This window comes from Pezoporus wallicus, unplaced genomic scaffold, assembly GCF_028554395.1.
Source record: "Pezoporus wallicus isolate ANWC-B61680 ecotype Strahan unplaced genomic scaffold, APGP_CSIRO_Pwel_v1 contig_6484, whole genome shotgun sequence".
In the NCBI taxonomy this organism is placed as follows: Eukaryota; Metazoa; Chordata; class Aves; order Psittaciformes; family Psittacidae; genus Pezoporus; species Pezoporus wallicus.
Genome location: NW_026638903.1, coordinates 1,881,623 through 1,907,869, shown reverse-complemented (window position 1 = coordinate 1,907,869; position 26,247 = coordinate 1,881,623). Strand labels below are relative to the sequence as shown.

General features: G+C 44.2%; 3 protein-coding genes across 4 annotated transcripts in view; 2 read left to right on the top strand and 1 right to left on the bottom strand.

The window, feature by feature from the left end:
* The window catches only part of LOC130601185 (protein NYNRIN-like), a 216,194-nt gene that overhangs the window by 96,180 nt on the left and 93,767 nt on the right, over positions 1-26,247 (bottom strand). The gene's annotated exons all lie outside the window — the stretch shown is intronic.
* ILDR1 (immunoglobulin like domain containing receptor 1) lies at positions 125-20,077 on the top strand. 2 transcript variants are annotated; one of them, XM_057413097.1, is made up of 8 exons: positions 125-324; positions 3,116-3,286; positions 5,433-5,582; positions 6,309-6,428; positions 6,579-6,725; positions 11,008-11,139; positions 12,555-13,354; positions 14,378-14,519. In XM_057413097.1, the coding sequence occupies exons 1-8, from the start codon at positions 270-272 to the stop codon at positions 14,417-14,419; spliced, it is 1,617 nt and encodes a 538-aa protein (XP_057269080.1). In that variant the 5' UTR covers positions 125-269; the 3' UTR covers positions 14,420-14,519. The 2 variants fall into 2 exon arrangements, with proteins under 2 accessions (XP_057269080.1, XP_057269079.1); XM_057413096.1 differs by lacking the exon at positions 14,378-14,519 and adding an exon at positions 19,941-20,077 and having other exon boundaries at positions 177-324.
* LOC130601205 (apovitellenin-1) lies at positions 21,600-23,252 on the top strand. The gene is made up of 3 exons (XM_057413124.1): positions 21,600-21,698; positions 22,072-22,231; positions 22,823-23,252. Exons 1-3 carry the CDS (start codon positions 21,638-21,640, stop codon positions 22,920-22,922), a joined length of 321 nt encoding a protein of 106 aa, XP_057269107.1. The 5' UTR covers positions 21,600-21,637; the 3' UTR covers positions 22,923-23,252.

Genomic DNA, 26,247 nt, shown 5'->3' with positions numbered 1-26,247 from the left:
CTCCACATACACCTGTGTGCACATCACATACATATATATATATATAAACAGTTTCTGAAGTTGGCAGCTGGTATTCGCCTGGCCTTGCGGCGAAGGGTGCAGGTGTCGGTGAGAGGCGGGCGGGCGGCCACTGAGGGGCCGCGGAGGGAGGGGACTGCAGCCGGCGGCAACGCCCTGCCCTGGGACAGGTGCCACGGGAAGGGGAGGGCCTGTGGGCGCGGCGGGGTGGCCTGGCGCGACGGCCCCGGGCGGGCGGAGGAGGCCGCGACATGTCCCCGCGCGGGCGCTGCCGGTGGGCGCTGCTGCTGGCTTGGCTGCCGGCCGGTGAGTGGGGCCAGAGTGGCGGCGGAGTCACGGCACCCTTCGGGCACCCACCCGCCCCGGGGCACGCCTGTGGCACCGCGGACCGGAAGGCGCCCTCGGGTTTTGCCCGGGGTTAACGTGGTGGGGAGGGATGGCGGCCCCGCCGTGAGGGAAAGGGGCAGCCTGGTCCGGGCGGGCGTTGTTTCCCCCATGGTGAACTACGCTGCCGGGCGGAGGAGCGGGGTTCTCCCGAGCTCAGTACAAAAGCCCTCCGGAGAGGAGTTTCGTTACCCCAGAGGTGCGGCTACCTGTTGTCCTAGGAGGAAGTGGCCGCCTGCTTCCTGGCAGCCTCCGGTGTCGCTTTGTGTGCGGCCAGCGTGGTTTGGACCTGAGCACAAGAGGCAAACACGGAGGGGTTCCCCTCTGGCTTGTCACAAGCGCCCACCACATCCTCTATGGGCATCTGGTGTGGCTGCAGTGCTGCCGTAGCTGCTAGGTACATGTATGGAGAGCAGGGGGCTCACCTTCGTGTCCACAGGCGGCCTTCGGCAAGCAGAATCCTTTCTGGCAAGCTTTGCAGATTGCCCAACTGCTTCTGATCTGTAGGAAATAAAATGGTCGGTTTGCTTCTTGGATGCCTGGGTCTTTGCTGGTGATTTAGATTTAAAACTAAAAGTTAGCTTTAAAACCAAAACCAACGTTGAGTTTTTCACAGAAAACCAGTAACAGAGGCAAAGAAGTACGTAGGTGTACTTGTTGATTGTCTTTCCTGACAGCTGTGTTCCTCATGATGTTCTGGCTAAAATTTGGCTTCACTGGCTCCGAAGATTAGTGTCTTCAATGCAAAGCCATAGGCCTGAGATAGCTGTAACTTTCAAGGTTGGTAGTGTCCAGGTTTGCTCTTTCCAGCCAGGATAGCAGCATCTGGTGGAGTAATGCAGTCCAAATTTAGAAACCAGCCTTAATGCCACAACTTTTTGGTTTTCTTGGAGGAGGTTGGTATGAAACATCAGATGTGCATTGACATCAGACTGTCCTCCGGTGGGAACAGTAGGTTTTAAACCTCTTTAGAAAATAAGGAACTTAATCTTTCAACTCTGTTTCTTTTTCAGAACAGGTTTCTCTAAGTGAAAAGCATATAGTGATTTTGAGTATTTTATTTTTGCTGGAAGGATGCTGCTGTAGGAAATCCATGGATAACCTGTTATGTTTACATGAGCCTCAACAGGTCAGATAGAATTCATATGGAAATTAATTTGACTGACAAGGAGATCAAGGTTTTGCCAGGTTGAGAGTTTGATTTTTTGATTGACTTCTTGTGGTTTCCCACAGTAAGATCCTGTGGGTCAGTTATTTCACAATGAAAGCTGAAACAAGATCTGTTGAAGCACAGTGCTCTTAAATAAGAGCAACTGTAAACACCCATTACTAGTATGGAACTTTGCTACAGCATTGTGAAAAACTAGAGATCCTTTGGGGTTTTAGAGGTTTGTATGGCGCTAGTACTTCTAGCATGTATATTTTATTTCTCAGGAAAGCCTTGGACTCAGAGTTTACTCTGGTCCTCTCTGTTTATGTGGTATTTTTAAGGCAAATGAGTTCACTCTGCCTGTGCTTTTGAGTTGGCTGACCAGCTGCCCATTTCAAACCAAAACCTGAGCAAGTACTGCATTCACAACATCCTACTGCAGACTTACTTGTGGCATCAGTGTTGCACCTCTGCAGCATGTTTTCTACCAGGTGGAAACTGGGTGAGCCTGGAATGTACTGCAGAGGTGCAGCCTAAGAGGACACTGAAAGAATGATGCTTGCAGTTGCAATCCAGAGGTTATTACATACTTCCTTGTTCTCTTGCTCTCATCCTGAAACATGGAATAGAGGGAAAATCTTTGAATAGCAAAAAATCCCAAGTGTTGGTTCATGGAGACCCTTTCAGTTGGTACCTTCCAAGCATCTCCATTTCCTTCCCTCCTTTCCTGCTGCTGTGTTCCCCAGTTAAGAAGCAACTAGCATAGCACTGCAACCTCCCACTGTTCTCCTGGGTGTATTCCAGAGAGGGCATCACACATTTGCTCCACATTGTTTGTATTCCCTTATCAAAGGCAGCTGGTGATAACTTCGCTATTGTTAACGACAAGCGCAACTTACTGTATTATCAAAGTTTAAATAAGATAGAGGTGTCTCTGAGTGTGGCTAAAATAAAGCATAGCTTACGAGAAACTTTGTACAACTTTGTACAACTTTCTTCAGTGGTTGCAGCTGCTTGAATGTGCTGTTCTGAACTAGTAGAAAACAGATTAACTGATGTTGTATTGTCTTATTCCTGGTCACATTCTGATGACTGTCTTAGCAAGACCATGATAAAATTTATTTGGTATTTTTATGAAGGGATGGCACTGCAGAACTTTTCTGTTAGGCTGACAAGCCAAAGCAATCCCATCCTGTGTGTTTCTGGGCCCAATGAATGATCTTCCTCAGCTTGGAGGGACAGTTTTCCTCCTGCAGAAGGAGAGTACAGGCTCATGTGCTACATACTGGCTGTTGATAGTTGCTTTGGAGAAAATAATTTAGTCCATAAGGAAGGACAATGCAGCTGGCTCAAGCTACCTTCTGTCAGGGAAAGATGGGACTCACATTCTAACCAGGGTTTGTAACTCTGGATGGCTTCACCAGAGAAACTGATGAGGTCCATAGCTGCAGGTCCCGGATGACGCCTAGGGAGATATACTTTGATTGTTGGTCTGGTGCAGTGAAAACTGTGATGTAAGGTCTGTTCTTGCCAGCTGACTGCCTTCTGTGTTCTCATTTGCAGGTTGCCTCTCCCTCCTGGTGACAGTGCAGGATGCTGAGCGTTATACCACCTTATTTGCCACTGTCATCCTCAAGTGTGACTATAGCACCTCAGCTCAGCTGCAAGATGTGGTGGTGACCTGGCGCTTCAAATCCTTCTGCAAAGACCCCATCTTTGACTACTACTCAGCCTGTAAGTGTTAGGTTTGTCCTCCAAGGAGTACTGCTACAAACAGACAGGAAGGGAAGGGTAGACTTCCTGGATAATACAGGCTTTTGACCTCTTCCTGCCCACAAACAAGGTCAGGTGGTGGTATTTCCCTGTGCTCCAAGAAAAAATGTCTGTGATTTCCTTTGCAATGTTAAGGCTTTCTGATATGATGTAGAAATCCCAGCCAGAGCAGCGTATTTGTCCTCCTTGTCAGAGGAGGCAGAGAGTTTCAGCCATGTTGGACACATGTCAATCTTGCCAGCTGCCTCATGCTTCAGCATGTTTCAAAGCAAGGGTCCTGCAACAAGTGGACTTCATTTTTCCATAGCAGACCCCATGGTTGGAGCTAGATACCAGTGACCAGATGTTACTGATTTTAGAAAGTATAAGAAACGTGCATTTTGGAGGGCAGAAAGACTTCTAAATCATAACATTTAGTACTGGTGGCAGCACTTTCACGTGCAGACATTCTGGTGTGTGCAGCCTTAATTCAGGAGTTTTTAAGATGGTTCTTGAAAGATGGTACGCAGACTGTATCCTGGGGTGCGTCAAACTCCATATAACCAGAGGGTCAAAAGAGTTTATGATCTCACTGTATTTAACATTAGTGTGGCCTTGAGTATTGTGTGCAGTTCTGGGATTCACAGCTTAAGAAAAATGTTAAGATACTTGAATGCAACCAGAGGATGGCAACAAAGCTGGTGAAAGGGCTGGAAAGCATGTCCTATGAGGAACAGCTGAGGACTTCAGGTTTGTCTAGTTCAGACAAAAGGAGTCTGAGGGGCAACCTTACTGCTCTTTGCAGCTTCCTGGGCAGAGAAGTTGGAGAGGGAGGCGCTGAGCTCTTCTCCCTGGTATCCAGTGATAGGATGTGTGGGAATGGTTCAAAAGCTGTGTCAGGGGAGGTTCAGGCTTGACATTAGGAAATATTTCTTTGGCTTCCTAGAGAGGTGGTGAATGTCCCAAGCCTGCCACTGTTTAAAAGACTTTTGGACAATGCCCTTAATAATATGCTTTAACTTTTGATCAGCCCTGAAGTGGTCAAGCAGGTGGACTTAGATGACCATTGTAGGTCCCTTCCAACTGAAGAAAAACTATTTTTTATAAACCCTGCAGTCTGTTTAAGCTGGCCAACCTTAGATTAATGGCACACTTAAGAATGAGGTCAGAGTGGGGAGCCTGGACTTGTTTGGTGTCTTGGTGCCCAAACTCTCCTTTATGCAGTCTGGATGGTTTGTGTAGTGCTCTGCAGCCTAGTCTGCAAGCAGGTGGGTCCCTGGCTTTCCTGATCCCAGGATAATGTGAGTACTTTGGGCCCACGCTTAAGCTAATAGCCTCCAGCAGGGACAGAAAGCATGAGGGTCACAGTGTTTGCTTAGTTGGGTCTGTTCTTCCTGATCCGTTGGAGATATAGCAATGGAGGAGCCTTTGACAAGGTTTGTCTTCTCGTCTTTTCATTTCAAGCCCTTTACAGACAGGGCTGACTGTATCAGTTGTCTCCACAAATCTCAGCTCCCAAATACCTGGAATTTCAATGTTAGTTTATATTGTGAGTCTGCTGTAGGAGTATTGCACAAAAAATGCCCCTGGTCCTCCATTGTTAGATGTCTCTACGCATAATCCTTAGCTGGAGTCAGATGATGGATTCTTTTCTGTCTTTATGAGCTCTGCAACATCTAATGGGATACAGCAGGGAAAGGGAGACAATCCCTACAGCAGTTTGTGTATGTCTGGAGATTTTGTTTGGTAAATAATCACACTTTTGGTTTAGTTCCAGTACTCCTGGGAGTCTTAGGACTTTTTTCCTTGCAGTTTATCTTCATACTGGGAGCTGCCCTCCAGCCTACCACCATTAGCTTCTTTCTACTGTTGTTCTTTCAGTTGTGAGTAAGGGAGGCATCTCTTCTGCAGCTCCTATATTCTCGAAAGCTGTTGTTCCAGTGGCTGTACCTCTCTCTGCTTTTGAGTACTTCAAAGCAACTTTTCTTTGCTGGTCTGAAACCATGCTTGCTTTTACTAAACCAAAGCAAATGCACATATGCATGCAGGAGTTTTCCCTACTTTTCAAGGGGATAGAAATTGGTCCTTTGAAATAACTTTTGGCATCTTACTTGATGTGTGTTTATAGCATACCAGGCTGGTTTAAATCTTCACCAGGACCCATCTACTGACTGCAATGACAGCCAGCGAGAGGTGCGCATTGTCATCCAGAAATATGGGCAGAAGGAACCTGTGCTGGGTGTTGACTATCAGCAACGAAAAATCACCATTCAGAACCGTAAGTGACTTCACCTCCAGGCAGGCAGCAAACTCAGTAACTATCCAGTATCTGGGCCTGTTAAGTGAAGAGAAGCATAATCAGGGCTGATGTCATCTGTAGCTTACACATTCTGTGAGGTGGCAGTGGAATAAGAGCTATGAAGGGCTGGCCTGAGGGTATTGGAAGCACTACAAGCGAAGGCTGAGCTGAGGATACCTGAGCATTTGCTGAAGAACACAGAAGTAAGCTAAGGAGCCCAAAGGCTAGAAAACAGTTACTTTTATGAAGTACTGCATAATTGTCCAGGTGTATTATATGCCCTGGGCTGTCCCTGGAACAATACCTGTTACTCCTGCCAGAAGAGTTACTGGGTTGGCTGGCCTAACAGAGGACAGTGATTTGTGTTCCAAAACCTAGGGCTGGCAGTTGGCAGCAGCCAGTTATCTTAGCATCCATCATCCAGCAGCATGCTGGTTATTTCACTCCACAGAGAACTAGTCCCACTTCTAAGTAGTGTTTGCCTTCCAGCAACACGAAGAAAAAAGGGACTAGCAGTTAATGCTGTTTACAGGAGTTCTTAATGGACTCAAATGGGATTGTTTGAAGGTGATGTCTATGCTTGGGAAGAGGGGAGATGCAGTACTGTATGTCACCTGCAGGCAGAAAGCCCTCTTAAAGTGAGGCCTGAAAGTAGTGTCTGTCAGTGCCAAACAGCCTACTGATCTCTCAGTCCCTCTCCCACAGGGGCAGACCTTGTCATCAGTGAGGTCATGTGGTGGGACCATGGTGTGTACTACTGCACTGTGGAAGCTCCAGGAGATACCTCGGGTGATATGGACAAAGAAGTTAAGCTGATTGTTCTCCGTAAGTGCCTGTGTTTTTCTGCCTGGGTGGTAGATATCTCCTATTCTCTTCCTCCCCATCCCAAGATGTCTCCAGCAGAGGAGAGGTGCTGAATAATTTGCTATGCCCAGGTACATGAGCATCCTCTTTCTCTCTCTGTTTTTCCCACAGACTGGCTCACAGTAATCCTCATCGTTCTCGGTGGCCTTCTCCTCCTTCTGCTGATTGGAGTATGCTGGTGCCAGTGCTGCCCCCAGTATTGCTGCTGCCACATCCCGTGTGTCTGCTGCCCTACCCGGTGCTGCTGTAATGAGGAAGGTGAGGTTCCAGCAAATGTGTGTCCATTCACAGCTTCTGTCAAGACAAAAGCTTGACTGGGATCTTGCTGAGGTCCACTTTCTCCCTCCAGTTCAGTGTCCATATAGACTGAGATATTTCTTTGGCAATGTGACCACTACGACCAGCTTATCTGAGTTTAGAGGACGGGAGCTAGGATACATGGAGCCCATCTTGCTACTCTGTGTCCTACTTTAAGAAGTTGCTCCTCACTCACACCTTCCCTCTAACTTGCCTCATTTCATCCAGGGCACCATCAGCTCCCTTGTACAAGTAGCTCAGGACTTTTCTTCCTTGTCTTGTGGCTCATATGCCTGTGCATGTGAGGAGGGCAAGCAAATGCTGTGGTGTTACTCTTCAAACTGGCCTAACCTACAGGTGTGTTGCTCTGAGAGGACCTTACGTGAAAAGTTGAATTTTCTATTTGAATGCTATTTCAGAGCTGCTCCTTCCACAAGAAAAAGGTTTTGTTTGGTTTTATTTGGGGAAGGAAGTGAGGAGAAAGAAAGGAGAAAGATGGTCTCTCTTGGTGCAAATGCATTTGCAAATGAATTCTGAGGGTCGAGAGAAACTTTCTCATGTGTCATTTTTAGCAGTAATAAAGATTCTGCAGCAAGACCCTGTTCTCTTAATAAGGCCACCATTTTAATTTTGGCTGCTAAGGTCATAGAACCTCTGTGTTCCTGTAACTGACACTTAGCAGCAACACAAAGCAGACTAGCCCCTCTGCAGCTTACACAAACTGACAGCAACAAATTGCAAAAAATACATTTATTTATCACTGAAATAAACAGGTTCTTCCCCAGATGCTACAAGAAGGGGATTTATGAACAAGGAGCTCTGTTTCTGATTTCCTTTTACCTGCAAAAGAGCTAATTGCTGTACCTTGGGTGTTTATACGTTGTGACAGTTTTAGATTTAAGCTTAATTTGCTTAGCCTTTGCAAAAAGCAAACAGAGCATCCCTCTTACTGCTAAAAACAAATCAAAACACTTTCTGGGGGCTCTGCAGGCTGTCGAGTGAAATGCATAGTGTTGAGGCTATGGAAATTTGACAGAAAAATTAGTCGCTATGAAGGGAGAGAGAAGTGATGGAGATGAAAGACACGCATCTTCAGACTTCTAGTTCTCATCAAAAAAGGGATTCAGAATATGTGCGGGCTCCTCTTTGGTTTTCTGTGCTGTAGGAGATGATAGCGTACTCCAGTCTGCTTCTGTTGTCTTTCGTCTCTCCTGTTGAGGATAGGTAGGAGGGATTCTTATGCGGTTTCCTGCTCATGAGTAAAGTACAGATGAGTCCAGTCTGCTTGACTGACTGCTGGATTCTTTGGCTTTAATTTTTATTCCAGCTGCCTGCCATCTTTATCTGGTTTGCAAGGGATCCTCGTGCCTGCTCCCCTCCTCTAGTGCACCTTCACTTCATCCTGCTTTTGACTTACTTTTTTGCAAGTCACCCAAGAAAGATTGATACAGGGGTTCCTGAGGAATAACAGTTCCATACAGCTGAAGAGAAGACAGAAATCCTAAAGAAAGTCTCATGAGTTATAGTGCGAGCCAGGTACGGGTGATTTCTTCCCAGTTACTGGCCACTAGAGGGTAGCCTGGATCTGCTGAACAGTCATTGATGCCATCGAGGCAATATAATTCTGGGTGGTTTAAGTCAGGTCATTAACGAACATGGTTTTGAACCTAGCAATAAGACAAGTGCATTGTCTGGGTAATTTGGAATTGGTGTACAGAAATACTAAACATTTCCCATGGAAAGCTCTGAGAAAAGCTCACCAGGGTAAATGACCAGGGTATGACCTCCTTCTGTTCTATTAGTTTCTTTTCTACTGTGGACTTCTTCCACTAATGAATTGATGCAAAATAGGGTATACTTGCACCTGGGTCTGACTAGGTTGGAAAACATTGACTTTTTTTTTATATAATTGGATAAATGGTCCAGCAGCTATAAAGTCTGTCAAAGGTGAAGAGCAACCTCTCTCAGCGGGGAGTAAGTGGAGGGAACAACATGACATTTTGCCGAAGTCTTACAGCAGTAGGTAGGTATAGGTATCAATTCATAAGTATCAGTTTTGGAATTCAGGTGAATCTGACTTTCCACAGATAAATATGTGCACTTTAAAAAAGAGATCTGTAACTTCCGTTTTTCAGGTAGGAATGAGAGTATATATCAGTTCAAACTGGAAGGCAAAGTATCTGTGAAAGGAAGAAAGGATGAAGGTAGTGAAGGAGGTCTGAAGGTAATACTGCGCTTGTCCAGCTGTAGGAAGAGATCAGAGAATTACAGGGACAGGATGACTTTGGTTGTAGTGACTGTCTTCATACCCTAAAGAGGGGAACCCTGAAGTAGATTTGCCCACAGTTGCTGAGCCTTTTACTCCTTGGGCAAAGACTGTGGTCAGCAGGTTTTAGGACATTCTCAAGCTGATAACTGGAGGAACAGAAGAGAAAGAGATAAGGCCTTTTCCTTCTTTTTATCCTTTTTTGTTTTCCTCTTTCTCTCTTCCTCTAAGTTTGAAACCAAAACTGGAGGGAAATCCCATGGGGAAGAAAAAAATAACAATACAAATTTGACATAAAATGCTTGAAATCTGCTACTTAAGGCCACACATCTTTGAAGAAAAATCAAAGTATTAAGATTAAACCCCCCAAAATTTCCAGCTTTGCAATTCACTCTGGTTGGAGCCAGGCTGGGGAGAGAAGGAGATTTTGAAGTGGAGAATGAAGTGGAGCTGCATGAACTGTGGGAAAAGGGAAGGATGTGTTGAGGGGCATGGTTGGTCACTGTTTTGCTACAAGAGGTGCTCTGTATTCAGTGAACCAGCTAAAGGAGGAAATTTTTAATAACTGGAGTGCTACCTGAAATGAAGAACTCAGGCCCAAAGAGCGTGCAGGCTAAATGCTGCCTGCTGCAGTTGAACCCAAGGGATAGAATTAACTGGAGCTTAGCTGTAGCCTGGTTTCTCAAGGAAGCAAGGCTTATGCAGTCAACCTGTCTATCTGTCCCCTATCTCTTTCCTTCCAGTAGCTTTTAATTTCATCAGCCAGATTTATCAGAGGGGTAAAAGTCTCAAAGGCAGTTACGCTCCTATCTGTCTGCTGAACTGAATAGCCAGGAATGTTCTGGTCCTGCCTGACCAGAGAAGAGACTGCAGTAAAAGCCTGCCACTTCTAAAACTCCAGAGGAGGCATATAAAAGAAATCTTGCAAAAGCCCAAGAGCTCTGTTGCAGAAAACCTTCACCCGGTAATGACAGACAAACCATGTAGAGTCAGGCTTCGCAAGGCCTGGGACTTGTAGAATTTTCTTGCTCAGAAACTTAAGTTTTGATTGTCCATGCTAGAAGTAAGTTTCTGTAAGATGTTTTTAGGTATTCCCAAAAAAGAAGCAGCAGTAAGCGAACACAGGGAAGGTGAGGTTGTCTGTAGAGGAGGTGAGATGGAAATGCTGCAAAAAGTGAAGTGGAATTGGAGCCTGACCCCACAAGTAGGGGTCTGCAGTTAGCACTAGTGGGCAATCTGAGGGAGACAAATTTCCACTGAGTTTGGTCATTTGCCACACTGGCCATTGATGTTGAGAACAGGAAACTCAGTTTGTTCACCAGTTTGACCATACCTTCATAATTTTAGCAGTCATGCTGAGGTAAACTACAGAAAGAGACAAGAATGGTTGAAAGACTGAAAAGGGAGAAGCTGGACAGTGCATGTCTGAGTGCCCTGTTTGCAGAACGGAGAAGAAATGATGGAGTATGGTGTGGAAAGTATGATCTGGGCAGAGCCTACATGAAGGTGGCAAAACAAAGATCGTGTTTAGCTTAAATCAAAGCCAAAAGGGGAAAGGACCAATGATGAGCTGAAAGAGTTTTAAGAGAGAGAAAACTATAGCCTTGCTGTATGAAACATTATTTCCTGCCTTTCCACAACTGTACTCATAATGACAGGGCAGGTGGAAGTCTTGCCTTTGGTTATGTGCTGCGTACTTTAATCATAGTGCCATTTGTCCCCAGTTGCTGGAATTGTACCCTGAATGTCAGGTGGTAACCCTTTTCTTCTGTTTTATGTATCTTTTTGAAGCTGTACAACTTTGTATTGGCATTCCCTGTACTCTACTTTACCTTTGTGGGGTGGAAAGAGCTTTTCATTCTATGAATTTCCTATATCTGATCACATCCAAAGTCTACAGTCTTTATGCAAAATGGTGTGTGATCTGCAAGCTGTGCTCTCTGGACAGCTACTGTAAGCTTTCTTCTTCATTTACAGCACTGGAACGGTACAGGATCATGAAGCAGGCTCAGGCACTTGCACCTTGGATATCACCCAACATGTTCTACAGAGGTGGCGACAGGAACTCACAACTTTCCTCTTACCAGCTGAACCCTCTACTGCAACGAGGTGAGACCGTAGGTGTCATTTCAGAGGCAAATTGGGGTGAGAAACAGGTAACTTTTGGGGGAGGTTCAGCAGTGAATCTTTAGTCTATTACAAGAGATGTTCCTAGCATGACTGTGTGTCCTAGCATGACAGCTCTGCTACATCTGAGTGTACTATAGACTTGCCTGGGTGTCTTGCTAGGCTCAGTGTTTGGTGAAGTAGTTTAATGCTAACTAAACTGTATCTGTGCCACACCCTAGTGACTGCAGGGTAAATATACCCAGCTTATCTTGCTTCATGTGGTAGAGGAGGGTACCGTTTCTTTGTTCTGTTGTACTGGTCACGGTCAACTCCTTATAGCCAAAATTGACATGACAAATGAGGTGCAGTTTGTTTGAGTTCTTATCAAATGTCTAGTCTTTAAATGATTAAGGGCAAACTGCCTTCTGTGCAATAGACCTAGCCAGCATGCAGCAAAAAATGAAGAACTCTTTAATAAGCCAGGCAGAATTTTCCAGTTGTTCTGCCCCAGAATCACTTGTATTTGTGTATTTGTAGCTTTAATAGAGGAGGGAAGACAGAGTCTCTGAAGTCCCAGAGAAATAAGTAATAAAATAACTTATTACCAGTAATATTATTTAATCACCAAGGAAAATATGGGATTTTAAAATAACAACTTCTCAGATAAATGTAAAATATTTTTCATCTAAAATTAAGTTTTTGATCATGATACAGCACTCACAGATTTCCTTTGTGTCTGATGAGTCTTAACTGTTGTTTGAAGAAATAATTTGCAAACATCTTAAATATTAGATTCAAGATGTCTGAGTATATACTTTTTTAGTCCACTAATTAATTATACAGTTACCATTTTTCCTAGTTAGGGCACCAGTTTTTCTTAAGGAGATCTGGTGTCTGAGCTACCATGATTTAAGACAGAATACACTGAGTCTTCTTAAGGAAGTCCATGCTAGCAGAAAATGGGCGAGTACATTCCTTGGCAGTTTCTTAGCCCGTGTTTTCCACAGGCCTTGAATCTCCTGTGCTTAAGTTTCCCTTAAATTTGTTTCAAGTCAGCTTTTTACAGATGTTGGCTAGAAGGGACCTCTAAGGTCATCTGGGCCTACCTCTTCCTCAGAGCAGGACTATTACCAACCTGTCACATTAGCTGTGGCTTTGTGCAGATGAGGACAGGTGTGCTGTATGACTGATTTCTTACCTTTGCTGCCCAAGAGACAGATCAAGCTGCAGCTTACTAGTACTATTCTTTGCACCTTACCTTGTGTGGTCTGGATGTGCTGGTTGTAGTGCCTGAAACTTGTGCAGCTCTTGCATTGAGGAGGAGCAGGAGAAGAGAGGCTCAAAAGGGACTCAGCCAGGATCATTATTATTGTTTCCCCTTGACTTTCTCTGTGCTTCTGTGCTTTTATCCTTAGATGTGTCTCTGCAGAACAGTCTTCCACTGGTGCAGCCACAAGCTCAGCTTTCCGCTAACAAGGGTGTTTTGGACTATCTGGAGTCTGAAATCCAAAACCTTAACGTGTCACAGCTCCAGCCACCCTCCCACCAGTGGCAGGCTGTGCAGCCCAGCCTGCTGTCCTCCCTGGGCTCTGAGATCATGCCACCTCTCACAGATCATATCTCCATCCATGGGAGCAGCAACTCTTCACGGCCACAGAGAGCTGCCCGTACCCTCAGAACCTGGGACTATGCAGAAGAGGACAAGAGGGAAAACCGGAGGTGGCCCTTGCCTTCCAGTGGGGGTTCTCATTCCAGCTACAGCCGGGAGCCCTGGGACAGGCAGCAAGAGGACCATCCACAGAGGCAGAGAGATGGCTACAATGGCAGGCCCCCGCACTCCAGACGGGATGCGTCACCCCCACGCCAGGCTGACAGGGGCAGGGGCAGCAGCAGCAGCTGCAGTTTCTATCCGGAGGAGGCCAAGGAGCGCTCCGGCCATCATCGTGGTGGGAGGCAGGAGCCCGCAGGGAGGCGAGACTACCAGCACCACACCAGCAGAAGCAATAGCTCAGGTCAGCGGCGGCACAGCTACTCTCCTCCCTCTCGCCAAGGGTCATGGAGCTCCTCAGAAGAGCAAGTTCATGTCCCGGTGACAAACCGCAAGCAGCGGTCCCGGTCTCGGGAATGGTCAGAAGATAAACCCCCCAGTTACCGCTCCTTAGAAATCATCCCAGGTCAGGACAAGAAGCACAAAGGCAGTGCAGGGCCACGCTCGGTGAGTCAGCTGCCTTTTCACTTTCTCGTCTAAGGGAAGAGATGGGTTTTGGGGAGTAAAAGTGAATGTTACTTTCTGCAGCCTGTTGGCTTTTCAAACAGAGGGTAAGGAGCACTGGGTGCCCTGCGCAGCTTGCCTACGAAGAGACGTGTTGTATGGCTATAGTGCGTTTAGGGGCAAAGTAAGCAGTCAAAGCAGGTCCCTTATCACATCCCACACTATGTGACATGTTATACACTCTCACTCCTGTCCCCACCTACAGTCACTTGGGGCTCTATGTATGCATTGGTGTTAGAATAGCTGTTCTGGCACTCTTGGGGGGAGAAAGCACTTCCAAGTAGGCAGCAATACTGAGTATCCTCTACAACCCTCTCTGGTGTTGGTTTATTTCTGATGTCTTTTAATATTTGCATGATTCTCCTATTATCTCCTATATCTCCAGTATTTAATTTCTGTAGTATGTTGGTGATATTTCTAAGATGGTTCATATGGGAAAGTGTCTAGGTAAGAGGCGTGAAGCTACATGATACAGGCTTTAAGATCATGAGAGACTGTAGCGGTGAGAAATATGCCATCCTCCAAGCCAGGTGGAAGAGGATGGCTCCTGAGAGCTGAGCATGAATTATATGGGCACTGAACAGCTATTTTTCACAACTCATATTGTCAGTTTACACTGGAACTAGATTTCAGGTAGCAACCTAAGTGTGAGAAGCTTCATATCCAATTACTAGTCTCTAAGTTAGACAGTGTATTCCGCCTTTAAAAATTAAGGGGTTTTAAAATGAAAAAAATGTTGTGTCCTTTATCACATATATGCAGAATTTCACCTGGTGGGAGTCTTCTCAGAAGGCTGTATTTTGCACATTACCATTTTCCCTTCTGATTGGAAGGAATTGCAGTTCTAGTCCCAGCTTGGATGTGTATGTGTATGAATGGGTTTGTTATGGTGATCAGAGCGGGTAGAAAAACATAATACTTCCATTCATCCTTCCTTGTTCCTGAACCTTTTCTTTTCTCTTGCAGGACAGAGGAAGTTCCCACAGTGGAAGAAGCATAGTCATTTAATGCCAGTAATGAAAGAACTAAGATTCTCACCGGACTCCTTAGATCCTTCTACTCTGTAGGTTGGGGTGCTGCTCTTGATTGAACAGACAACCAGCAAAAACCCCAAAAAAACAGATAAAGCAGCTTTCCCTCAGACTTGTGGCTCCAAAGGATCTTCGTCTAGTGCCCAGGAAAGCAAAACATAACCCATTTTTGTTCTTCCTGTGATTTGGAAACTTAGGTTTGCAATGGGCCATGGTCTGTTGGAAACAGCAGGTATTTTTCAGTAAATGGTATATCCCGAGTCTTTAAAGAGAGTCTTTGTTAGGTGCCCTGACACTGCAAGGAGCCCACTCCATAGAATGCTGGTCCTTTGCACACTGGTTACTGGAGAAGAGCTACAATGATTAGAATTAATGAATAGAATAATTTAGGTTAGAAGAGGCCTCCAAAGGTCACCTGATCCAGTCCCCTGGGAGTTTGGTGTAGAAAGGCACAGCATCTCCTTTGTGAGGTCCTCTGTTGTGCTTCAGAATATGTAATGTTTGGTGCTTCTGCTGGGCTGCTCAGCGTAGCTGGGGCAGTTGCTTCCTTTTCTCTCCCAAACACAAGGATCACCGAGTTGGAAGGATGCTTGACTGCCTTAATAAGGGCTCACTAGCACGTCTGCAGCTTATCTGCCTTACACTGACTGAAACAACCTGTCTTACATTAAGTTTACACCTTAGGGCCTTAAAAGTCACTTATTTTGGCCTTTAAACCAGGCTTGAATTTAGTTGTAAACTTCAAGGGCTAAATTGACCAAGGTCTGGCCATCTCTACAGGAGCTGAGCTTGCTCAGTACTGACTACTGTCCCTCACGCTGTGGAGGGAATTTTCTTCAACTCTAGGAAGCATGGCTTTGGTGGGTGTATCTTGCCTAAGCCGTGTACTCTTCCATGCATTTTATATTCTCCCTTTGCTCTCTGTGCCATGTATCATATACATGGGGTGGTATAAAGGGCTCTGAAAATGTTTTACGGTCACCTTTTTTATTAATATCCTTGATCCTTACCCTGACACTTTAACCAGCTCCACATACGTTGTGCATCTGATGTGTAGCTAGACTGCAGGGATTTCTCATCTCTCACCTCTCAAATAGAATGGAGAATTTCTTTATACTCTTAAGACCAGTTGTGAAGGAGAACAACTTGTCATTTATCCTTGATGTGATTCATCCACTGTTTTCATTTAAAACGTGCTGGAAAAGGAGAGGCTCTCTGGCTGCTGGCTGCTTCCACAGGAAACTGGTTTGCCAAAGGCACTTCTTAAGATTCCAGAGACTCAACTGTTGTCAGGGAGCTTTTGGAGCATCTTGTGCATTATTTTGTAACCCAGAGGCACTAGAGATTGGCCGTTATCAGTGACTGCATTTCCTAGCTTATTTCCCATCCAGTGCCACATGGGACACTTGCTACTGTGTGGTCTTTAATGTCCTAATTACTGATGTGCTTATACTTTCCCCTGGAAGACTGACAGGGAGAGGTTTTCACTTTGCCCACTTCCTTTTTTTCTTTTCTTTGGACAGTGATGGGAAGCATCATGCTTGGAGCAAATGCTCCTGCCTGAATGCTCTGATGCAGTTACTGGTTGATCAAAGGCCACTACAAAGAATGCTCATTTTCCTACAGTTTCTTGGCTGACAGTGCTTATATCTAATTGTGTGTATGGAGGTAAAACAGGAGGACCCACTAGCTTCTCTGGCTGACTTTGTTTCAGAACCAGAGGCTTACTTTTGAAGACAGAGGGGCTGTTCATCAACAGTTGATGGCTAGCACAAATAAAAATGAGTGGAAACTCCTAAGTCTGAATTCAAGAAAGGAAGGCTGTATTAAGTGTGTCCTTGTCTCCATTAAACCCAAACTATGAATAATGTAACTGACCCATGAGTTACATCTGAAATACATGGAATTGTGTTCTCCAGACTTGCAAAGCCAGTATCACTCTTGAATCTGGTTCTCAGCCACTGCCTGTCAATCACTTTTGTTCTTATTTAATGACATCCTGAGGACTTTATGCACCCTGTCTTCTATGATGTGCTAGTATTTTTATTAGTTAGGAGGATTTTATGGTGATGGAGTGACAGAAAATAATATGGACTCCTCCTCCCAAAACTAGCATTCTGTTATGACTTTAGCATTGCCGTGTGTCAACTTTTAGCAGATACCCAGGGCCCTGCAAATTCTACCCTTGGAAGCTAAACTGATGGTTTGGAATTTGACTCTCTCCTTGTGCTTCTAATAGTGCCATGCATCATGCAGAACAACTTCCTGTAATCTCAATCCATCCCAAATGTCCAGGTTTCAGGGAAGGGCTGCCCCGCTCTCCATCAAGAGAAGAGGGTATTGAGACATCAAGTGAGATCCCAAGATATGTTCACTTTCCTTAGCATTCAGTTGTGTATAAGCCAACATATATCCACCAAGTTTTCCCAAGAGCAAGAACTCCCTCACACAGCAAGAAGACTCTTGAAAAGAAAACCCAGATGACTCTGTGTAACAGTAGAAGCTGTTGAAGCTTCCTGTAGAATGAGCACACTAACTGTAGAGGTTGTGCTTTTATCCAAAATGCTGTGAAGGAGCCCTCCATCTTTATTTGTTCCTCTAGTCTCCATCACTGAGTTAGGGTGACCAGTTGGAGATCGTGTGAACTTAATTTGTGCTGGGTGAGGTCTGAAGAGTTTTTTCTTTATCCTACCGGAGATCCCCTTCAGTCATCTAGTTCATGTTTATACAAACATTAAACCTCTTCAGGGAAAATTGATTGTATCTCAGTCTTACCTTCTTAAATTGTGTTAGAAGTAGATTAGGTTATGCAGCAAGGAAGCAGAAATGATACCAGGTTTACTGGTTTACATGGGTTTACACAGACCCACTGCGGTTTGTAAAACACCAGTTAGTAGGCGTGAAATAGCGACAAAGGAAATGTATATATTCGTGCTTTACAACTGCAACAGACAGAAAAGTGGGAAATTAAAAATTAGTATGTTTCACATATGGGAGTTATTGCCATTCTAGACTTTTAATCTTCCTGTCATGCACTTAAAGGGATATACCTTACCCCCAAGAATGAATTTTCTGTCTCAGATAAAAGTGCCTTGATGGCCACTGGAGTTGCCCTAATTTAAAATGAGTATGTAATGATTAAGTAACCATGCCACATGGGCAGATAAGGATGGCCGTGCCTCTCCTTGTCAGCTGCTTTCCACCTCAGACCAGAGATTCATAAGAGAGAGAAAAAATCACGTAATTTTAATTTGATTAAGAAAGGACTTGCAATATCTGGCTTTCTTGCTTATTTGCAGAACCCGCTATCATTCTGGAATGCCGTTCCAGGAATGGAGGGCAGGGGCTGCTTCTTGTGTAATCATTGATCTGGTCTTGGCAAGTGCCTGTTTGGCAGTAGAAAGTGCTGAAAAGCCCAGTTGCTATCTCTGGGATTGTATTCGTGATAGCACTAGCTAAGGTTAGGCTAACTTCAGGTTGGGGGAAGTTACCTCGTGTGATACCAACCACAATGCAAAGCTCTTCAGTGGTACGTATTACTACATAGGGTAGCTAAGCCCCCTTTGTGTTACTACCTCCAGCAGCACATCAGTTTAAAACACCCACTTAATATGCTTAGTGCCTTCCATTTGTCGACCTGACACAGGAGAGAGATGACACTTGAGGTTGTATTAAATTAACCTCCACAAGTAGTGACTGCTTCTTGCTATTTCTGCTAAGTTTAATGCCTATAATGTGCCTTGTGCTGGTCTTCTGAATATTATTCCATCTATAAAAGCATATGGTAAGTGTGTAGATTCTTTTCAATGACTGTCAAATGCATAATTAAAATACAAGAGAACTTTCAACTAGTTGCTCTTGTGTGTTCTTCCTAGACCATAAATTGCTTTCTACTGCTTGCAGCATAAGTAGAACTGAAAATTATCTGTTCTTATATCTGGAATTAACCTTGTTATATGTTGGTAAGAATTTTCTGTGATTTTTAGAACAAAAATGCAGAATGGTTTGATTGTATGGGGGATTTTGTTGTTGTTCTTGTTTTGGCATACTTTTTTCTTTGTTTTTCTAAGAAAGAATGTAGTTTGAATAAATACCAAGAGAATGGAAAAATGGCTGGGGAACCATTGGCAGCCCTCTAATGGTGTGACCAGCTGTAACAATCGCTGACTTGGTTGCCATGTGTGTAAAACAAGAACACTTACTGTTTGGTGGTAAAGTAGTCTGAAATCCATGAGAAGAAAAGTCTTCTAGAAATTTTGATTGATTGATAAATGGAGATGCTGGTTGAGCTTTTCACACTTTCCACATGTGACAGTGACCTAGTAAGTAAATGGCTAACATAAGAATGGAGGTCTGTTTGGTCTCACATGGTAGGCTTAATTTATGCCTCATGTCCTCCCCACTCCCCTTAGCTACTGCCCTATTGGACACAGTGTTGGAGCCTTTCTGTCTCTTCCCCCTACTGCTCAGTGGTTGCACGTGCCAAATACAGATGGTCAGCCAGACTGAAACGCCAACGGGCACTTGGAACTTGAGCTATGGGAAAACATGTCCTACAGTGGCAATGCAGCCACTTTCTAACCAGGACCAGGGAGCCTGGGGAGAAGCTATCATAGAGTGGTTTGGGTTGTAAGGAACTTCTAGTGATCATTTCATCCATTCTGCCCCTGCCTTGGGCAGGGGTGTCTTTGACCAGATCAGGTAGCTCAAAGCCCCATCCAATCTGACACTTGAACACTTTCAATAACAGGGTTATTGGGCAGCCTGTTCCAGTGTCTCACTATCCTTATCATAAAGAACTCTTCTTTATATTGGATTTAAATCTACCCTCTTTCAGTTTAAAACTGCCTCCCCTTGTCCTGTCACTAAGGCCTTGGTAAAAAGCCTTTGTCTTTCTTATATTCCCCCTTTATTGAAAGGCTGCCTTAAGGTTTCCGTGGAGCCTTCCCTTCTCCAGGATAAGTAAAACCAATTTTTTAAGCCTTTCTTCATAAAACAGGAGCCCCTCCAGCCCTCTGATATTTTTTTTTGTGGCCCTCTGGACTCACTCTAATAGGCCCATGTCTTTCTTGAGCTAGGGGCCCTGGAGCTAGATGCCCCCCCTCGTAGGTTTTGATAGCTGGCTCAGATGTGTGTCCGGCTTGGTGGTGTGTGCAAAAAGACTTGTGCATGAGGAAAATAAATAAATAAATAAAAGAAATGTGAGTTGGGTGCATACTTACCCCTGTGCACTGTTTGGTCAATGCATTTGTTGGACTAGCCACAAGCAAGTTCCAACTGTCAGAGCAGTGTGGTTAGGGCACAAGCCTTTCCGTAGAAACAGTGTGAGGAAAATTGAGCCCAGCTCTAGCTATTATTAACATGGAATTTGGTCAGCTTATGAAAGGGGCCTCTATGACATGGTTGACTGCAAAAGTAGGGGACTCAGTGACCCAGGAGCTGCCTTCCATGTCTCTTAGGCTCAGGTCAGACTGACCATTACCAAATCTCAAAAACAGGTCCAGAGTCCTCCACAGCTTCTTGCCTGTCCCACTGAGTTGGATATGTTTGCAGAAGAGCAAATGGGAAAACAAAGCAGGACCTTTGACCCCCTGCTATGGCTATATTAGCTCGGCATAAATGACAGTGTCTCAGGTGAGCATCTACCTCAGCTTCAGCCTGACAAAGAGAGAAAGCAGGACAGGTAAGAGTGGAACTTTGATCTGGGTGCTATTGACTTTGTGACAGTTGTATTTAGGATATAGAGAAGTGAGTGGAGGTGGTCTTCTATCTTGCCCCAGTTTTGCCTTATTTTTTATTGCAAGCCAAAGCGTGGGCCTTTTCTCACGCTACATAGCCAAGGATACTGCTGAAATGGAGGAGGGTGGGAGTGCTTGTGGTGGCCTGGACTGAAGCTGAGTGATGGATGCTCCATAAGACGCTCATAGGATGGTCAAGCCAATAATAGGGATTGCAGAGTTTCAGTGTTGGAAGATACATAACCTTTTCTTAGCTGCCTTCAAAACAGGGACTGCAGGCTCTAAAGCAGGTAAGATCAACTGTTTATGCTCTTGGGAAACAAATTCGTATCTTTTGTCTACAGAGGGAAACACTGACTCTAGGATTAAAAATCAAGGAAGGCTGGTAATGGATCAACTGCTGCTTTCAACAAATGTTTAGTGAATGGAGTGGTAGCTTTTGGAGGTAATGTGTATGTAGAAGGAAATCAAAAATGGAAGCAAATTTCCATACTGCAGGAGAAGAAGGAGCATTGACTTGCAGCTACCTGGCACAGGATTTAGCAAAGCAGTCACATGTAATAAACTTGTAGCCTTTTTTGCCATTGCAATTCCTAACACTGCGATGTTTCCTTCATGTTGCTCTGACTGATCCAGCCTTCTAACTCACGGTATAAACTTTAACTTCTAAACAAGTTTTTAAGGGCAGTATTTTTGAAACGCTTGTTTAGATGTAATGCCAGCTTTTTAATGTACCAGGTACCAATTTTCAAGAGTTCCTCCAATTCTGACTGTTTTAATAAAATAAAGGAGCTAAAGTTTGCACTTACTATTCCCTTTTGAGAACTTCTTCTGCCTCCTATCTGCTTCCTTAATCTCAGTGTGGAAAAGACAAGAGAACCTAGTTGGGTTGTTGGGTCTCTCCTCAACTACAGCAAGACAAAATAGTCAGATCACTGGGTCACTAAGATGATCATTGTATGTGATGCACTCACTGGCACAATGTTCTTTAGAGCAATTTACCAAATTTAAAAATAAATAAATAAGAAACCACAAACGAATAAATCCCTTTTTGTGATTTTTTTCAGTTGTACTTAATGTGTGGAGTAACTCAATTCTGACCTCTGCCAGTTTTTGTGTTTTGCTCATGTGCTGAAACAAGGCATATTAGCTCTTGTATAAAAAAAGTAGCTTGAACTGGCACCTATTTCTCAGAGCTCTGAAAGCTATCATTCATTGTGGACATTTGCGATTATACAATAAAAGGATGCTTTCATTTTTATATTATCTTCCCCTCGCTTCTTCAGAGGAAATGCACCGTGATCTTTCCTGTTCTCTTCTTCATTTATTGGTTAGGTTTATAGCAAAAAGCTGGTGTTTAACTTGTAATGCTTTATTTCTCTGAAAACAAACAAAATAATTGTATGCTGATTCCAGCAGGTCTCTTGGTGTAGAGAGCAGAACTGCTACTGCAAATCATGCTGCAATCCAGGGCATTGGTGATAGCTCTGATTCTGCTCCTTAGCACAACTCTCCCTGGTGAGTCTAAAAAGCTTTTCTGTCTGCCTGAGACAAGGCTCAGCTCTAAGGGTGCTCACTTGCTTCAGAGAAGTCTAACCCATCCATGAAGTAGGACTCAAGCCCAATAGCACAGTTCAAGACCATAAATGTACAGTGCTTGGCAGTGTGAAACAAGTTGGCAAGGGTCTGGCATGAAAATTGTCCATACCTGGTGCAAGGCTATGTAAGGCCTATGACCTAGTACTAAGATGCTGATGGATGCTGTGAGAGCAAATACTGGGGGAGGCCTGAACTTCAGAATTCAAGTCTTTTCCCATTGTGCTTGGGGGTAAGATATCAGAGACACAAGTGGCTGGAGAAGCCTCATGTTTTTCTGCTTCCTGTTTCTCAGAAGTGCATTCAAAGTCTATCTTTGAGAAAGACCGTCGTGACTGGTTGGTCATCCCTGATGCAATTGCAGCTTACATCTATGAAGCTGTGAACAAGATGTCCCCTAAAGTTGGTCAGCTCTTGGCAGATGCTGCCCAGACTCCAGCGGTTGTTGTGACCAGGTATGGAAACTAACACTTCAATAGCCATGGATAAATAGGGAGAGAAAGCAGTGGGACAAAGAATAGATTAATCATGTATCTATATGGGGAGACCCAGTGGTAAATGAATCAGCAACCTCGTGTGACCACAATGGGAGTGGGGTGCTGGAAAGTGGAGTGGGACAATATGGTTTCATGTGAAAGTGCAAGCTCTTCGCAGGGATGCACACTGAACATGGCAATGCTTGTGCAGATAGCAACTACTGCGCTTTATACATGGGTTGTGAGGGAGGGGGCCACTGTCTGGTGGGGGATCAGTCACCCTGGGAGGGTGCCAGGAAACATTGCTGTCAGTGTAAACCACAGAATTTACTCTAGCTGTGAATGCATATTCCTCAAAGAAGGGGAACTAGTTTCCTCACAAAAGCAAAAGCACGATGACCCTAGAGATAGTTTTATGTAACTCATGGCAAACACATACTGCCTAGTCCTGTATTCTGAGGAAAACCCCTCTAGGACTGCTGACAAAGTTTGCACTCTCAGTGACAGGCAGTGTGATAATTAACATCATGTATTTGTGTATCTTACCACATATACTGTCATCTCCTGCAGGAACTTCCTCATCAGAGAAACAACTAAACTCAGTATACTGGCTGAACAGCTGGTGGAAAAAATAAAGAACCTGTGGTACACAAAAGTCCTAGGCTACTAGCTAGATGAAGACAAGTCAGTGTTTCTTCATGTGAGTTGGTAACACCCTACAGTCTCCTCCTTCCCCCTGCCCCTACTATGGACCAAGATCAGCCAGCAAGACAGAATTGATGCTCCTCTTAATGCCACTAGAGGAAACACAGCTTCAAAGACTAAAGGATAGAAGGCATCTGCTGAAAGCTCTTCTGAAAACAACCCCACAGCTGGGCATAGGGATGGCAACGAGATTGTACTGCTCTTCTGTAGCCAAATCCTGAGAATTAATTCCTCCTGAATGGCTTGGCCATTGTCCCTCTAATAAAAAAAAATGTTGGTTGTTACACTTCCTTAAGTTTCCTGTTTGTACTGACTGTTATAAAACCACATTCATCTTGTCATTCCATTCTGCTGAGAATGTAGCTGTAATTAGTAAGTTGTTGCAGACAAAGCTAGCAGACCCTGACTGTTCAGGCATTTTTAACCTCATATCGGAAAGACCATGAAATTTAAGTCCTACTGATTGTGCTCCTTAATTAGGTAAGAATTAAGTAGATTTCACATCATTTGGGAAAACAAGTGCCTACTGACTGAACTGTCCATCAGTCTTGGGAGGAATACAAGAATGTTGTGAGACAATGCAGGAATGTAACTACACAGGCTAAGGTCCATTTGGAATTAAACGTCACAAGGGAATCTTCAAGTACAATGGTAGCAAAAGGAAGACTAGGGAGAATGTGGGAGTGCTGCTGCACGAGATTGGTGCCCTGCTGACAAAGGATACAGAGAAAGCAGAGTTAGTGAACACCTTCTTTGCTTCAGTCTTTACTGCCAAGGCCAGCCCTCAGGAATTCCAGACCCTGAAGACAAGAAAGTCTGTAGAAAGGAAAACTTTCCCTTGGTCAAAGTTTGAATTAGAGATCATTTAGGCAAACCTGATACCCACAAATCCATGCGCCCTAATGGGACGCACCCATGATTGCTGATGGAGCTGGTAGATGTTATTGCTAAGCCACTCTCCATTACCTTTGAAAGGTCATGGAGAACAGGAGAGGTACTTGAGGACTGGAGGAAAGCCAGTGTCACTTCAGTCTTCAAAAAGGGAAAGGAGTACTTAGGAAACTACAAGCCCGTCAGCCTCACCTCCATCCCTGGGAAGGTGATAGAACAGCTCATCCTGGATATCATCTCTAAGCATGTAGAGGAAAAGAAGGTTATCAGGAGTAGTCAACAAGGATTTACCATGGGGAAATCATGCTTGACCAATCTATGCCAACCTAATGCCTTCTATGATGGAACGACTGGCTGGGTAAACCAGGGGAGAGCAGTGGATGCTCTCTACCTTGACATCAACAAGGCTTTCGACACTGTCTTGCATAACATACTCACAGGTAAGCTGAGGAAGTGGTACCCTTCACACCCACCATTAAGATACTTGTAGGCATTGATAAGATCCCCTCTCAGTCATCTTTTCTCCAGTCTGAACAGGACCAGGTCTCTCTACGTAGGCAATCAATAAAATCAGTGCTGCCACACAGAGCACAGCATCAAGCTCTTCCATCTCTGATCACTTCACTTCTGCAGAGCTCTTTTGCACATTTCGTTATTGCTGCCTGTTTTTTTCAGACTGCCTACACTTCCTCGGTCACACATGAATGCGTACATGCATACGTATTAAGCAAATGCACAGGTATTTAGAAGGCTTAGAAAAGCACAGTTTGAGCTGATAAAAGCATTTACCACATGAAAAGCCAGGATCTTTAGCTCTTTCTGCTACAGAGATGATTTCTTACCTGCTTATTTTGCATCCATCTGCTCAGTCCTTCTCTTTTCCAAAATACAGCCCTTGTTGGAGAAGATCAGCAGCTTAAATCGCCTCTTGACCCAGGCAAGAATTCAACATTCCAAGTTTGCTCAGGCTACAGCTTGGGGTTTTGGCATTTCAAAAGTATTTCTTTCTGAAAGCTTTCTGAAGGTCATGAGTTATATGAAAGAGCCTGGATGTACCCTTAAGAGTTTGTCCTGGTAATTGTTTCTTCAATATTTTCAATCTATTTGCATGCACTGCCAAAAAGGGTAGGAAAAAAAACCTGGAAAGTATAAGGGGCTCATGTTGTATTTCACCATGTGCGAATTCATCAATGAAACCCTGCAGCATTTCTGCACTGCATCACTACACAGCTGGAACAGAGCTGTACCTGCTATGAATTCCATGCTAAAACTTAATACAGGTTTGGTATTTTGCTAAATGCACTTAAATATAAACCTCTGTTCTTCTACTATGTAACCGCCAGAAAAATCCAAGCTAGGCATATGCTGATGAGGTGCTAGATATCTGACTGATTTTAGCATACAGACAAAACTGAATCAGCCCATAGATCTCTGTATTTGTATGGAATCTCCTGATCATGTAGTTATCTATGTATTTTTATGCTTCTAAAGAAGGAAGCAGAAAACCTTTGAGATGGCTCATCTGTTGTACAATCTACAATGTATGGCAACCTACTTAGAGCAAAGTAGACAACCTCCCACTGCAGCTTCTGACCCTGATGATACTGGCACCACCCTTTGTTGAGTTCCTTAAAGGCAGATACTAGCAGCTGAGACAGCATTCAGGCTGGGATCAGCTAGGGGGGCAAAAAAGCGTTTTATCCCAAAATGGATCCTGGGGCAAACTCATAGGACAGGTAATGAGGGGTGCATACATTTTACTCACAAAGTTAAAATATTTCACATCTATTCCTACATTTCAGTAGGAATACTCATCTTAAACTGTAATTTCTTTGTAAAATAGGGATGGAAATCACTTCTCAAGTGATGTCTGTGCCTCAGTGCTTCTCGATTCTTGGAGAGTCTTTGTAAGTGAAGCATTCACTTCAGTGAGGTTCATGTCACAGAAGCTTTCATTGTGAGTAATCACCATTTACTCAGCAGCTTTGGGAAAGCTTGTGGTATAACCAGTTCAACCAGGTTCATTGAAATGAAGTCTTAAGAAATGGCAGGTTTTTGTTTCTGAGATGGAGGAATAACACCTTTTTGTGTTCCTGACTTCTGCAATAACACCCTTTCTCAAAAAAAAAAAAAAAAAAGTATTTATTGTGGTGAATACTTTGCACCATTTTCAGTGGCTCAGAGTGCTGATGGCAAAAACTGTTTGGCTTGTACACTTCTAGCTCCCCTCACTTCTTACTTTAACACTCTAGAAAAATCATCAATTAATACTGAAGAACAGGGGCCTCAGGCTCTCTGCTGCTCTGAGCAGTGATGCCTGTCCTTGTCAACAAGCAGCCCAAGTCCTTCAATCGCAGAAACCCCAATGCAAGGTGTTTTCTCCTTCCAAGGAGAGATGA